The sequence below is a fragment of the Sinocyclocheilus anshuiensis genome, unplaced genomic scaffold (genome assembly GCF_001515605.1).
Source record: "Sinocyclocheilus anshuiensis isolate Anshui unplaced genomic scaffold, SAMN03320099.WGS_v1.1 scaffold607, whole genome shotgun sequence".
NCBI classification, from domain to species: domain Eukaryota; kingdom Metazoa; phylum Chordata; class Actinopteri; order Cypriniformes; family Cyprinidae; genus Sinocyclocheilus; species Sinocyclocheilus anshuiensis.
In genome coordinates, this window is record NW_015552591.1 from 490,271 (window position 1) to 504,014 (window position 13,744).

At 36.1% G+C, this 13,744-nt stretch overlaps 1 protein-coding gene across 1 annotated transcript in view; it reads right to left on the reverse strand.

The window, feature by feature from the left end:
• LOC107665530 (rap guanine nucleotide exchange factor 2-like) overlaps positions 1–13,744 on the reverse strand; it is a 143,308-nt gene that overhangs the window by 78,715 nt on the left and 50,849 nt on the right. The window contains exons 2-3 of the mRNA XM_016456444.1: positions 4,008–4,078; positions 2,469–2,525 (exon numbers count right to left, since the gene is read on the reverse strand). Of these exons, the coding sequence (XP_016311930.1) occupies positions 2,469–2,525; positions 4,008–4,078 (128 nt within the window). The remainder of the gene's footprint in view (positions 1–2,468; positions 2,526–4,007; positions 4,079–13,744) is intronic.

Genomic DNA, 13,744 nt, shown 5'->3' on the forward strand with positions numbered 1-13,744 from the left:
TAACATCCCCTATACGCTAGTCCACCAGTCAAGACAGGCAGCAAAATACTAGTCTCATTGTTCATTAGATAGAGTTGAATTGTCACTCACCTGCAATTAAACCAATTAATGTTGCTGTTTAAAAGCGGTCCCGCCTTCTGAATGTTTTCCGTAACAAACACATCCTGCAGGTGCTGCGAAGCAAAAGGCTAAACAGGCACGCAAAGAAGTACTAGCAAAAATACTTCTTTGATGACTAGCATTACTGGGGAAACCACTATATTTCTGCCGTTCCAAAAGCACTGGCAGAGAATGAAATTTCCTTTTCAATCAGCCCGTCTGCTGTTTTTGCTCAGGCCAATATGAAGATCAAACAATATTTTAATGCAAATAAAATTAATAAATTAATTATTTATTTTATTTGACACACTGAGTCCAGTTCATGGATCTCTCTCCTAACAAGCTGATGATCTGAATCAGGTGTGTTAAATAAGAGCGGGGGTCCCCAGGACCAGGATTAAGAACCACTGGCTTAGAGTGTAAAAATTAACAACCAGGCTCAGCTTTGGCTTAACAATATTTAGTACTTTTGAACTGAAATGGGAGCAGTTTATGCATTGCCTCAAATTGCCCTCAACAGTTAAGCCCATCAGGAGAAGATTCCTGCTCAAGGGTTCTTATGTTTACATATACTTTTATCCAAAGCAACTGCATTGCATTAACATAGCCTATACATTTTTTAGTCATGTTCATGCATTACCCGAGTCTGAACCCATGAGTCTAGCGTTGCTAGCACCTTGCTTTACTGATTGAGCTATAGTAATGCTCTTCAACAGACTTTCTCCTGCTGCCCAAACTCATTAATGCTGTTAATCCTGAAACTGCAACTGCAATAATGCATATTTCGGTTATAAACTTTGAATTTAATTCAGTTTATTTAAACTATTATTAAAAATTTAACTGTAAATGGAATTACTCATTTACACAATTAAGAGAAATCGCAAGAAAAGTTTGCTGCCTGTATAACGGTTTTATGTGGCAAACCTAGTTGCCACCCATCATTCTGCTCTTGCCTTTATTTTCATGAAAATATGTTTACTGACATGACATGACCGTCATTGTGACAACAGCCAATCACATTACTTTTCCGGTGTTCCACGAACACGATTGGCTAGCCTCTGCTCTAGGGTATTTGCAAAGGCGATCTGATTGGCTGACGCCTGCATTGGCGCTTGAAAAGTTCAACACTTCTGTCGCAAGCCACGCCAGTGACATGACGCAATGGACCCACAATTCAGTTTGGCACCCATTCAAAGTAAATGAGAATGCACTGTAGCACATACAAGTGCATCTCAATAAATTAGAATGTCATGGAAAAGTTCATTTATTTCAGTAATTCAACTCAAATTGTGAAACTCGTGTATTAAATAAATTCAATGCACACAGACTGAAGTAGTTTAAGTCTTTGGTTCTTTTAATTGTGATGATTTTGGCTCACATTTAACAAAAACCCACCAATTCACTATCTCAACAAATTAGAATACTTCATAAGACCAATAAAAAAAAAACATTTTTAGTGAATTGTTGGCCTTCTGGAAAGTATGCTCATTTACTGTACATGTACTCAATACTTGGTAGGGGCTCCTTTTGCTTTAATTACTGCCTCAATTCGGCGTGGCATGACTTTTCCACGACATTCTAATTTATTGAGATGCACCTGTATTACATAGAATCAACTGGCCTAAAAGTGACCTAATTCGGCAGCAGTAATTAACAGTTAATGGCAGCAACTTTCAACTTTTACACAGGCACAAAAGACTAAATGCTATCAGAGACGATGAGTAAATGAGACGTTTCCCTTTATGGACAAGGGGCAGTGACCCGCGGAGGGAAGCACACACACTTCATCTTCCTCCAGGAGAAAAGAAAAATGGAGTGTGAAATTGGAGGGAGGTGTCTGGGTCCACCCAAGGGAATATATATGTGTTTGAGCGTGTGTGTGTTAGGCTACAGAACCAAAAAAGCAAGAAGTGTTGGGTGTCAGACAATGCCAACACAAACTTCAAACAGAGTCGAGAGGATACAAGTGAGGACTTTTTAAAAACACACATGCCATGCTCTTCAGATGAAGGGCGAATCTAAAGTGGGTCAGTCTGTCTAAGATGTTGTAGATCAATAGCTGTGTGTGTGTATTACCCAGAAACCCTGTATTCTTCATAATGCCATTTTCAGCTACTAGAATACTCATTGTAACACAACAGAAGGCTCATGCAGCGCTGAATATAACACTTTTGCTTCAGCGAGTTCACATCTCACCTTTGTAATTTGATAAGTCTTCTCAAAAGCAGGCTATATTTATCATCACTACTGAAGTGGCACAATGTTTGAAGATTTTTTGTGGTTATGCATTGCACATCCTACAAAGGTTTACAGAAGCATAATGGCTTTAAACAAAAGGAGATTGGATGGAAAGCATGGTTGTTACTCACTAATAAAGTACTTCGTTGGCTTCATGTCTTTCGTAGCGGACGGTTTCACACATTATCCTGAAAAAAGAGGACAGGAGAGAGAGAGAGAACAATAAATCGGTGACATATCCAAACGTAATGGTTCCAAAAGAAGCAATGAACCTCATATTTTTGTCTGCGATTATGAAATATCGTGCTGTGAAACCAAAATGGATTTCAGGACCATAAGTCTTGTGGGTATTCAGGTCTGGTTGGCATTGTGTTCGAAAAGAAAAACAATACAGACTGCCTGTTGTTAAGAACAGCAAGGACAAAACCAAACTCTGTTTGTGCATGACATATTTCAGTGTTGGTTTATGTCAAAAGTGCTGTTTAAGCAAACTCGGATGTATCCCCACAGAACAAAACATTCCAAAGGACAAAAACATTCTTTAAAAGACATTCCTTAAAGTTCAGCTCAGTTGGAGGGTAGAGAGTCAACCAAGTCCATCTGACACATTCCTGAAGATGTGTACAGACCACTGAAGGGGTGTTGGAGGGGTCAGGTAGGGTTTGGAATGTTCTAGAACAGTGGTTCTCAAACTGGGGTACGTGAGATGACGGAGGGGGGTACGCGAACAAAATTCAGAGTTTTGGCATTCATTTAATTCTACCCCAACTTAAAGTAACATTAAAACCGAACATGTATTTCTGACAAGCAAAATGCCGCTTTTAATGTAAAATCAGGAAAATGGGAGTGCCGTAAACTGTCAAATACATGATATCCAACCAGCTTACCTCATCTTTTGCGGTCAAAACTGACTGCATCCACACAAGCAGCATGCGTATGATAGGATACCCGCTGAATATGCTGCTTTAGCAAATCGCGCTGATGTTCAATGTATCTTTAAAGTAGATCTTCACTTAATAGCATGAAGAGCAAATATTGACACGGACTGAGATCAATTTAAACTCTCTTCGATACAGACACACTCTGTGCGTGTTACTGTTTTCATGTTTAAGATACGAGCAAGAATGCAAATTTCCCTGAATATCCAAATGATGGCAAATGTGGCATTCATTTTTACAACAGTTCAACAAAAAAGGTCATATTAAGTGAACATTTTACATTTTAAATGTAGCCTACATTTTAAACAGAATAATGTCATGTTTGTTCTATTTTGCAACGAAATAATAGTTCCAACGAAATATCATCTGGTGTGCGTCTCCAGGCAACATACAGCGGTGTTTCATTAGTGAATGAATCTGATGCTTTCAATGATTTGGAGAGTCAGTGATTAATAACCCATTCATAACTACAGCATTTTGAAAAAAAAGGAGGAAAACAACTAAAAACAGCAGTCCAAAACTGATATTAAAAAGTAATAATAATTATTCAATTTATAAAACAACATATATATTTACTAGTTCTGTAATAAAATAAAATGTATCAACCCAAATCCTGCAAAACTGTCTCTCTTTCACATACTGTATGCATAATGCACCATCCACCAGCTGCTTGACCTCAAAAACATTTGTGCATTTTTCCATCCATTTATCAAATCCTTCCTTCAGTTTTACCTCAGCTGGTGTTCCCGAAGATTGGACAGCGCCTCCATTCCATGCATGTAGGAATATACAATTTCCAGGTCCTGCAGGTAAGAAGAGAAAGAAAGAGAAAAGATCAAAGTCTATTCATCTGCAAAAGCACACGCTCTCCCAGAATTCTCAGCGAAGGATGAGAAGACATATATATCATATTGAAATGAGTGGTACAGAAAATGGCACTGCTGAAACACATGGAGAAATGCAGTTACAGAAGAAAAATTGAAATGTCTCTCTAAAAATAATGGGGACCGGGAGCAACATTTTACAACAGTAAATAATATATTATAAACGATAAACAACAGTAATAAGAAAAAAAATGCACAATATATCCTGATACGCTTATTTGTGATTAAAGCAATTAAATTAAGTTAAAACTGCCCTCTTCCCATCTATATCTATTTCAACACTTTTCTGTTGTATCCAACTATCTATGGCCCATTTCTTAGTTTTTTTTTTACATTAAAAAAAGTTTATAATATTAAATATCATTTATAGGTGTAGAGTGCAAACAGGACACTACTGAACAAATAGTCTCAGGTCTCTAAACAGGTCCTTTCACCAGAGAGAGTCTTGCTAGAGCTGTAAGTGGTTCTTCAGACAAACCGCTCACAGTGAATATAAAGTCATATGCCTAGTTATTTTATTTAATCTATATATTCATTTAATAATTTATTACTAAATGAGAGCAACGTAGAGTTTATTACAATTATTTAAAACATTTTTTTAATTGTAAAATTGCAATTGCTAAGTTGTTTTGAGTGGATTTAAGCACACCTGGTCTTCAGGGTGGTTGCTAGGGTGTACTTACGGTGGCCGAGAAGTGCAAAGCAAATCACAATTCTGAAAACAAAATAACAAATTACAAACGCAAATGCAATACATTTAGTTAAAAGTGGCTGTGAAACACCAGCTCCAGTGGTGCAGATGGATAAGCGCGTGTCACAGACTTTTTGACGTGATGACCCGGGTTCGATTCCGCCTTTTGCCGAACTTTTTTTTTCCTCCCTTTTCAAATCTCGTATTAGCAATGGATTCTATTTACACTAAGTGAAAATATGAACTAACCCTTTAACCGATAAACACATGAAGCATGTTATTTTCTACTTTTCGATTATTTCCTTAATTTTTATTGAAAATAAATGCCTTTACGATGTGATGCGAGATTTGAAAAGGGAGAAAAAAAAAGTTCGGCAAAAGGCAGGATCGAACCCGGGTCGATCGCTTCAAAATGCCAACGACAACCGCTTATCCATCTGCGCCACTGGAGCTGATGTTTTTTGGCCACTTTTGACTAAATATAAATAGACACTCCGTATTTTTTATTCCATAGTAAGGGCAATTCATACAATACATTTAAACTGAGCTACTTTAATACCATCTCCGAACTTTCTACCACGACTCTGCTGTTCTTCGGCTGGTTCTTCCCTGTATATGTTGATTGACAGATGTCTCGTCCAGTCAGCGGTGAGTAATCCCAAACCAATGGCGCTGTCTCAAACTATACCTACCTCTTCCGGTTTGTCTGATTTGTCGTTGTGTTTTCTGACTTGTTATTTTGTTTTCGAATTTGTCATTGTGTTTTCTGACTTGTTATAATGTTTTCTGAATTGTTGTTGTGCTTTCTGAATTGTTATTTTGTTTTTTAGACTTGCATTTGCGTTTGTAATTTGTTATTTTGTTTTCAGAATTGTGATTTGTTCTGCATTTCTCGGCCACCGTATGTACTGCTTAGAAACGTAATAGCACATCTCACTTCAACAAAGCCAAATCATTTGAGGAATCATTCATATCTGTAGCACAGACGGTGTGGCACATGTTACGCGTTACATTTAATGCTTAACAGTTTGTCCAAATCCATAACCCTAAATATGAGCATCAGTAATAGTGATGTTTGCTTTAGTAAGCAAAAAAAAAAGAACAATAAGACTGTGACAATGACAAAGGACCTCCTGGCTGGCATGCACTACACAAAACCTCCACTAGATGTCAGGCTGGTGTAAGATTTCATTGATTCGTGTCCAGCTCTTTCTGCTTCTCTTATCGCCTCTACTGGCTGGAATGAATCTCTAACAGAACACTGTGGGGTTCTTCCCCCCCCCCCCCCTCTTCAGTCCCAGTGTCCCCATGAGGAGTTTTCACTCCTTTATTTTCTCTCTGCCAGGAGTTCATAATGAGACCACTACAACTTTGCTCTACATGCACAGTGAGAATGAAGAGTTTTGAACTAATATACTTACATGTGAGAAGAGGATTTTGACGTAACACCATTCTTTGCTATTTTTCATCAGTTGTACATGTGATGAAATCCTAATTAATTTTGAAATTAACATATACAAAATATTTTGTTATTGTTATTGTCAACTAAAACTATTAAAAACATTTTTGCTAATTGAAATACATCAGAAACAAAAAATTATAATAAAGCAAAACAAATATTAAATGCACTCTATAAAAAATATGTAAAAACTGGGCACAATGTACTTATTAATATGCAGGAATTTTGGTGTTGATTTTTTTTTTTTTTTTTTTTACAGGTGTTTTACCTACATTTACAATTTTTGAGTTGTGTTTTAGATTTAATAGATAATGTCCTGGCAGGATTATTAATATTATTATTATTTATTGTATTATTATGTTTTAACAGTGCAAAAAAAGTATATATAAATTATTCATAATATATATTTATATTAACTATAAATATTAAACAAAAAGTAATAAAAATTACAAAAGCACAAACTATTCAAATTTAAACTAAAATATGATGAAAAAACATTATTTCAAAGCATGAATTATTAATTATATACTATTATATAAGTAACACTAAAATAACATTTTATAATGATATTTAAGACTAGCATCATTCAGTATTAGCAACATCCAACAAAATGTGAGGGGTATCGTTTAAAATAAAACAGTAAAAAGTCAAATGTAAATGCTTGTGGTTATTGATTATACATTTTATTGTTTTCAGTTCCATCAGATTTAATGGCTATGCCTTTTATTAGTTGTTGTAACCCTATAGCATACTATAAAAAAATAAAATCAATATTGGCATGAAAAAAAGAGCAACAATATTACTATTGCCATAATAACCAAACAGTCTTGATGCGGAATCATTCACACATCGTGGGCACTGTTTACACACAAAGCAAAAGGGTGAACAGATTCTGGACGAATTGCCACTACAAAAACCACCAATTTTTTGTTTCTTTCTACAAATGGTTGAGCCTCTGGCACAAGTTTCCAACAGATGACAGGTTCAGAGTTAAACGCCACTAGGTTTTCGCACACACTTTGTCCTCTCTTTCATAGTGACTACTTCCTCCCAGAGTGCTTTGTGACAAAGGTACCATTGTGTTTTGTGATTGGTCAAACACAATATGTGAAGTGCAGGGCACTCAGCCCTCGCTGGTTAAGCAACTCTCGTGGGAGTCAGTGGGTGCCGTGGTAACAAGCTGAGTGACAAATACCGCTGAGACCAGGTAAAGTAGGAATGATGAAACCGGTGAGTTATGCAAACAACAGTAGCTGTTTGCAGCAGCCTTGACTAAAGCCTTCACGAAACTCAATGAACAAAGCCATGAGACTGTACCTGTAAAGCCTATTTTATGTGTTCTGCACACATCACAAAAGAAGCTCAGATATAATACAGCAATATGAGCAGAAGTCCTTGAAAATGACAACAAAGAGACCCTATCTTTTCCAAATAGGTTTTTGCCAAGCAACATGACATTTTTTTCAGTCTGTACAAATATAACCAGTTCAAAATAATGCTTCATATAATTCTGTATGATTGTTATTGTGTCTCTTAACTTTTTTTTTTTTTTGGGAAGCTTTTTTTGCACTGGAAACATATTAGAAATGTTTATATTAACATTAAGCTATACTATATGGCTTCAGAAGAATAAAATATAATATCAAATAAAATAACAAATATTTTAAATACATTTTTTATTTTATTGCATTGTATTATTTTATCTTACTTTTTAGAAATAGTAAAATATAGTATATAGTACTAGACATAGTAAGATATAATACTATATAGCTTCAGAAGAAAAGTTTTTGTTTTTGAGTTCCATGGAAGAAAGTTTGGAACCACATGAATAAATAACGACATGTCAATGACAATTGGCAGCAATGGCAAAAAAATCATTTCCATATTTGAGTGAACTACTCCTATAATGTTGCAAGTGAAAACCAGGAGATCAGCAAAACCAGCTCAAACAAAGCACGGTAATATTAACATGGTAACATTTTACCATGTGCCATCTGATGCCATTGTGCAGTGCCAGCACACTGCAGCTGTTTATATTCTGGTATAGCATGTTTGCTGGCTGTCCAAGACAGTGACTGCAAAAATAAACTAAAGTGTTTTGCTGCTTTTGCTACTTAAAGTGCCTCTTCTCAGCTTTGTATCCCAACATCTTGAATGCAACCCATTACAACACATCTTGAATGGGTCAAGAGGCTCTTCACATTCCACTCAAGGCATCACTGTGACCATGGCAACCGGCAGTCTAAGTATCTACAACATCAGTGTCAATAATTTCCCTCCATAGCAATAAACAGCGCTGGGATAAGCTGTCTGAGCAGGTGGCATCTAAAACCCATCAGTCCGATGAGGACAATCATCCCAACACGAGGCTGAATTGTATTGTTGGCAGGGTAACTGGCATTAAGAGTCCCTAACCACAGCTCAAGAGTGGTTTGCTGGGTATCTGCATGGTTTACTCAAAATCCAGGCACTACATCCAAGGAGAAAGGAGTGACGTAGGCAGACATAATCAACATCTTAATGCAATGACTTTAATTTATATTGACCATAAAGAGGAACATTTAAATGGAGTAATATTGCTGTATATAGTGATACATAACAGGGCTAGGCGACTAGGGCTGGGTATCGATTCAGATGTCCCGATTCGATTCGATTTCGATTCGCAAGCTCTCGATTCGATTCGATATTCATTGCGGAAATCATGGCGCCTTATGCGTGATATCAAATGCTTCCGCAGATTTATAGTATTACTATAGCATTTCACCTGAGCATTGCGAATTGCGCGTATGGCCATGATAAGTGCTGAATGAATGACAGGATTTCTGTTGTAACATCGCGCAAGGTAAATAAGGGTGACATCTAGTGGAGAAGACTAATGATAAGATTCACGTTACTCCGATCTTGTTTTAAATGTGTGCTGAAATATATACTGTAAAAGATCGATTCGCGGCTTTTGAGAATCGATATCGAATTGACGTCATTTAAAAAAAACGATTAATCGGAAAATTTATTTTTTTTGCCCAGCCCTAGTGGCGACGTCAACACAAAGAAGGTATCAAATCATTAAGGCATGATCATTTATTTTAAAATAGCATCGACTCACATACATTGCCATACAATACATACATTATCAATTAAAAGTTTGGGGTCAGTAAGAATTTTTAAAAAGAAATTAAAACTTTTATTCAGCAGAGATGCATTAAACTGATCAAAAGTGACAGTAAAGACTAGAGCCCGACCGATATGGGTTTTTTGGGGCCGATACCGATACCGATATTAGGGGGTCAAAAAAGGCTGATACCGATATATCGGCCGATATTCTTTGTGTATATTATAGTACAGTACCAGTCAAAAGTTTGGACACTTTCAGAAGATTCATTCACGGATTTGCGCAAAGCCATTGCCTGCAGCATCTTCACACACAGACGAAACTCACTAGAGAAGTGTGAAGTGTGACATAATATAATATAGGGGAGCACGATGCACAAAGTAACGGGGGGTTAGTTGTAACTCACGTGGTTTGAATATTTATTTTACCATAGTAAAATCAAAATTCTGGCTTAAGTAAATTTTTTATCTCAGTTTTTATTATTCATTTAAAATGAGACAAATCTGCTATTATTTTAATCTCCGATCTGTTCATTTGCTTTTTTAATGCTTCGATAACTAGCAGAAGACACTAAACAGTTTTAATGCAGATGGATGGCTTGAATGCTGCTGCCTGAACAAGAGACCTCCTTACTGAAGGCAAAGTGTTGACTGGTGTCACTACCTCGCGAACCAAATTCGGGGGATCCCTTCAGCTCGAGGAGCCCTCTCGAACGCCACCTTCCGCGCGTCGGGCGGCCCCCCCGAAATCCTCCGACATTCTTCTTTACAAATCCTCGTTTTGTACTTCTAATTAGTGTCCGTTGTTTTGTTTCGATCTCTCCGCGTGTCACTTCTGAGCCTCGCATGCGCAAAGCTGACCTCATACGTCATTCCACCTACGGGCATGTTGTCACATTTCACTTCCATTTTTTTAGGGTAAATAAAGAAAAATGTATACACTGTAATTATGAAACAAAGCGACATATTTGTACTAGACAAGTGTAAAATTATTGTGGATAAAAAAAGATATATTCTGAACCCCATGAGGATTTACACAAACTGAGAAAGACAAAAAGTGTTACTTTGTGTCCCGCTCTCCCCTACCTCTGTAAATAAATACAATATAAATTCACGTCTCGCGCACTTTAATGCCCTTTGAATGTAACGTGTACGTTCCCTTGGAACTGGAATCATGGCGGAATATCATCTGGACAAACTAAGTAATTACACCATTTCAAGCATTTTATCTGCATTATATGTTCTGTAAAAAAATGTTCATATCGGCGGCATATTCGCCGATACCGATATATCGGCGACAGGCTCATATCGGCCGATAATATCGGCAAAACGATATATCGGTCGGGCTCTAGTAAAGACACTTAATAATGTTACAAAAGATTTCTACTTTAAATCAAAACTGTTCTTTTGAACCTTTTATTCATGAAATTATGGTTTCCACAAAAATATTAAGCAAATGTTTTCAACATTAATAACAGGAAATGTTTTCTTGAGCAGCAAATCAGCAGGTTAGAATGATTTCTGAAGGATCTTGAGACACTGAAGACTGGAGTAATGACTGCCGTAAATTTAGTCTTGCCATCACAGGAATAAATTACAATTTAATTAAAGATATTTAATATAAAGAAATTAATTATTTTAAAATGTAATGATAGTAAACAATATTGTTTTACTGTATTTTTGATCAAATCAATGCATCCTTGGTGAGCAAAACAGACTTCTTTTAAAAACATTAAAAAAAAAAATTTACTGACCCTGAAACTTCTGAACGAACGGTAGTGTAAAAATACTCTAATATTCATAAAAATGAATAAAACACTGAAATACATGGTCGGTTAGTTACTTTTTAATGAGACTGGTTAAATTTTATCAACACTTCTCAGTACTGAATGTTTTATATTTGTAATTCACATTCCGCTCGATTTGTCAGCCAACTTGGATGTTTTTTTTGTTTTTTTTCCACTGTGTGTGCCACAGTGCATTCTGGTATTGCCTTCTCTGCCTTAGAATTTGGCCAAAAGAACATATCTATGCCGCCTACATTTTGAAACAGCCTGCATGTCAGGAGCACGCCTACGATGTCTTAAAATCCTATGTAGGCAGCCCACTACATTTTGGCTCAGAGCCAATGTGTTTGGTTGTTTCCTCCATAAATGTAAAAACATGTCTCAATGTGTACCTAAAAATTACCATTTAAAATAGCTGTTTTCTATTCACAATTTCTATTGTCACAATTTATTACTGTGATGGCAAAGCTGAATTTTCAGTATCCATACTCCTGTCTTCACAGTGTCACATCCTTCAGCAGAGCCGATCCTCCCTATACGCAAAATACACAAGCTGCGTAGGGCACCCAAAACACCAGGGTGCCCCCTTGCTCTCAAAGATGATTTAATTTTAGTTTCGTTTTTGAATTTGGCCAGCGGTTATGAAAATATGAATGATCATTTATTTTAATGTGGTGCGCTGTTGCCCTTTCTACGTAAAAATCAGTCAAATCATGTAATGTGAATGTTGTGTCTTGCTCGAGACTAAAAAAAATAGTTGAAAGCGTATCGAGCCGCGAAAGAGACACTGTTTCTTTAACAAATGTATGGACCCCAGACTTTGGAATGGTAGTATAACACACACAAAGGGAAGACCAACATTTAATAATATATTTCCAAATCACATTACATCACATCCTATTAATGTTGCAAGTGAACATCAGGTCACAATGCCAGCTCATCACAGCAAACCATGTACATATACATGTAACTTTCCATATAAATAGTATAGTTTCCTCCCTATAACGCAACATGATACAGAGGGCGCTATTTTCCAACAAATTATGTTTGAAAATGGCTTTTCTGTCAGCAAAACAATCAGTTGCTATTTTGTTGTCAGCTCTGCATCCACCCCTTTAAGGAGATCTGCCCTTTTCATGTGCCATGAGCGGTTTAACAATCACCTCAACAATGCACATATACAGCCAAGGAGGACACATGGTGCCTGTCCTGAAGGTCAGCCTTGACCCAGGCTGAGCACTAAAACTGACCTCTTTCTGTCAGGGGTCTAGTAAATGGAGGCAGGGGGCCCATTGGACACAGATCCCATGACAGAGGAAAGGCTGTGCAGCTTGTGGCCGTGGGGAATGATCTAGATTCCTGGGATGATAAACACATGATGAATGGAGGGTCTGTCTTATGAAAGCGAAATAGATAAACGAAGACCTCTCAGCACCATTCATCAATACGGTTTTATAGACACACAGACAAGCAACACAATCATAACAGAGAAACTGTACACTGAAAAAAAACTTGGTGTAGAAAGAATTGTCACTCAGAAATTGCAAGTCAATTTCACAAATAATTGCACAGAAATGTGAAGTGAATCATTGAATTAAACATGCAGTTTTGAAATAGAAAGACTGAAATAGTATTATCTTGTAAAACATACTACAATAATCTTTGTTTTATTTACAACTTTGAAAAATCTTTTTTACAGTTTATATAAAACTATTTTTATATTATAATTGTATATATTTTATTCAATTATGTTTCTGTATTATTATTAATATTTAATAAAATCTGTCATTTATATATCCAGATTATAATATAAAAAATCTAAATATATGTATATTTTTTAATGAATTATATAAATGTCCTGCCTGACCATGCAAAGTTACTTAATTATTTATATAAACTGCACACAATACGATTATGAACCATATATTATATTAGTGTTGTCACGGTACCAACATTTCAGTATTCGGTACCAATACCAGTGAAAATCCACGGTTCTCGGTACCAATTTCAGTACCAAAGCAAAACACAAAAACATGCTAATTAAAAAATGTGACTATACTTTCATTTAATCCAAACTGTGTACATATTTAATTTTAAAGGGTTTTTAAAACCTTCTAGAGTTATTCAGCCGAGAATAACAACTAAGTTAGCTTAAAAAAAAAGAAAAAGCCCAGCACTGCTTTTCTGACTGATATGACACAAACAATGTTAACCATTTGTACATTCTCTAACACACATATTTTAGATTCACAATTAATTTAAAAGCCTCTGGTGTGTAAAAATAGTAAATATCATCTTGTCCTCCTGTTTTTTTTTTACCCTATTAAAAGTTATAGGAGCATTAAAAAGTTAATAAAGAAACTTCATTCTAATGCTCATTATATTAGTGTTAGCCGCGCTTATGCTAACGATTAACTACTCCAATAACAGCGCTGTTCATTCAATCTGACATTCAAATTAAAATATTGAATAATATTAATAACAGAAGCGGTGTTTCCCACAGACTTGCACTCTATTTGTGGCGGCATATATATGCAAAT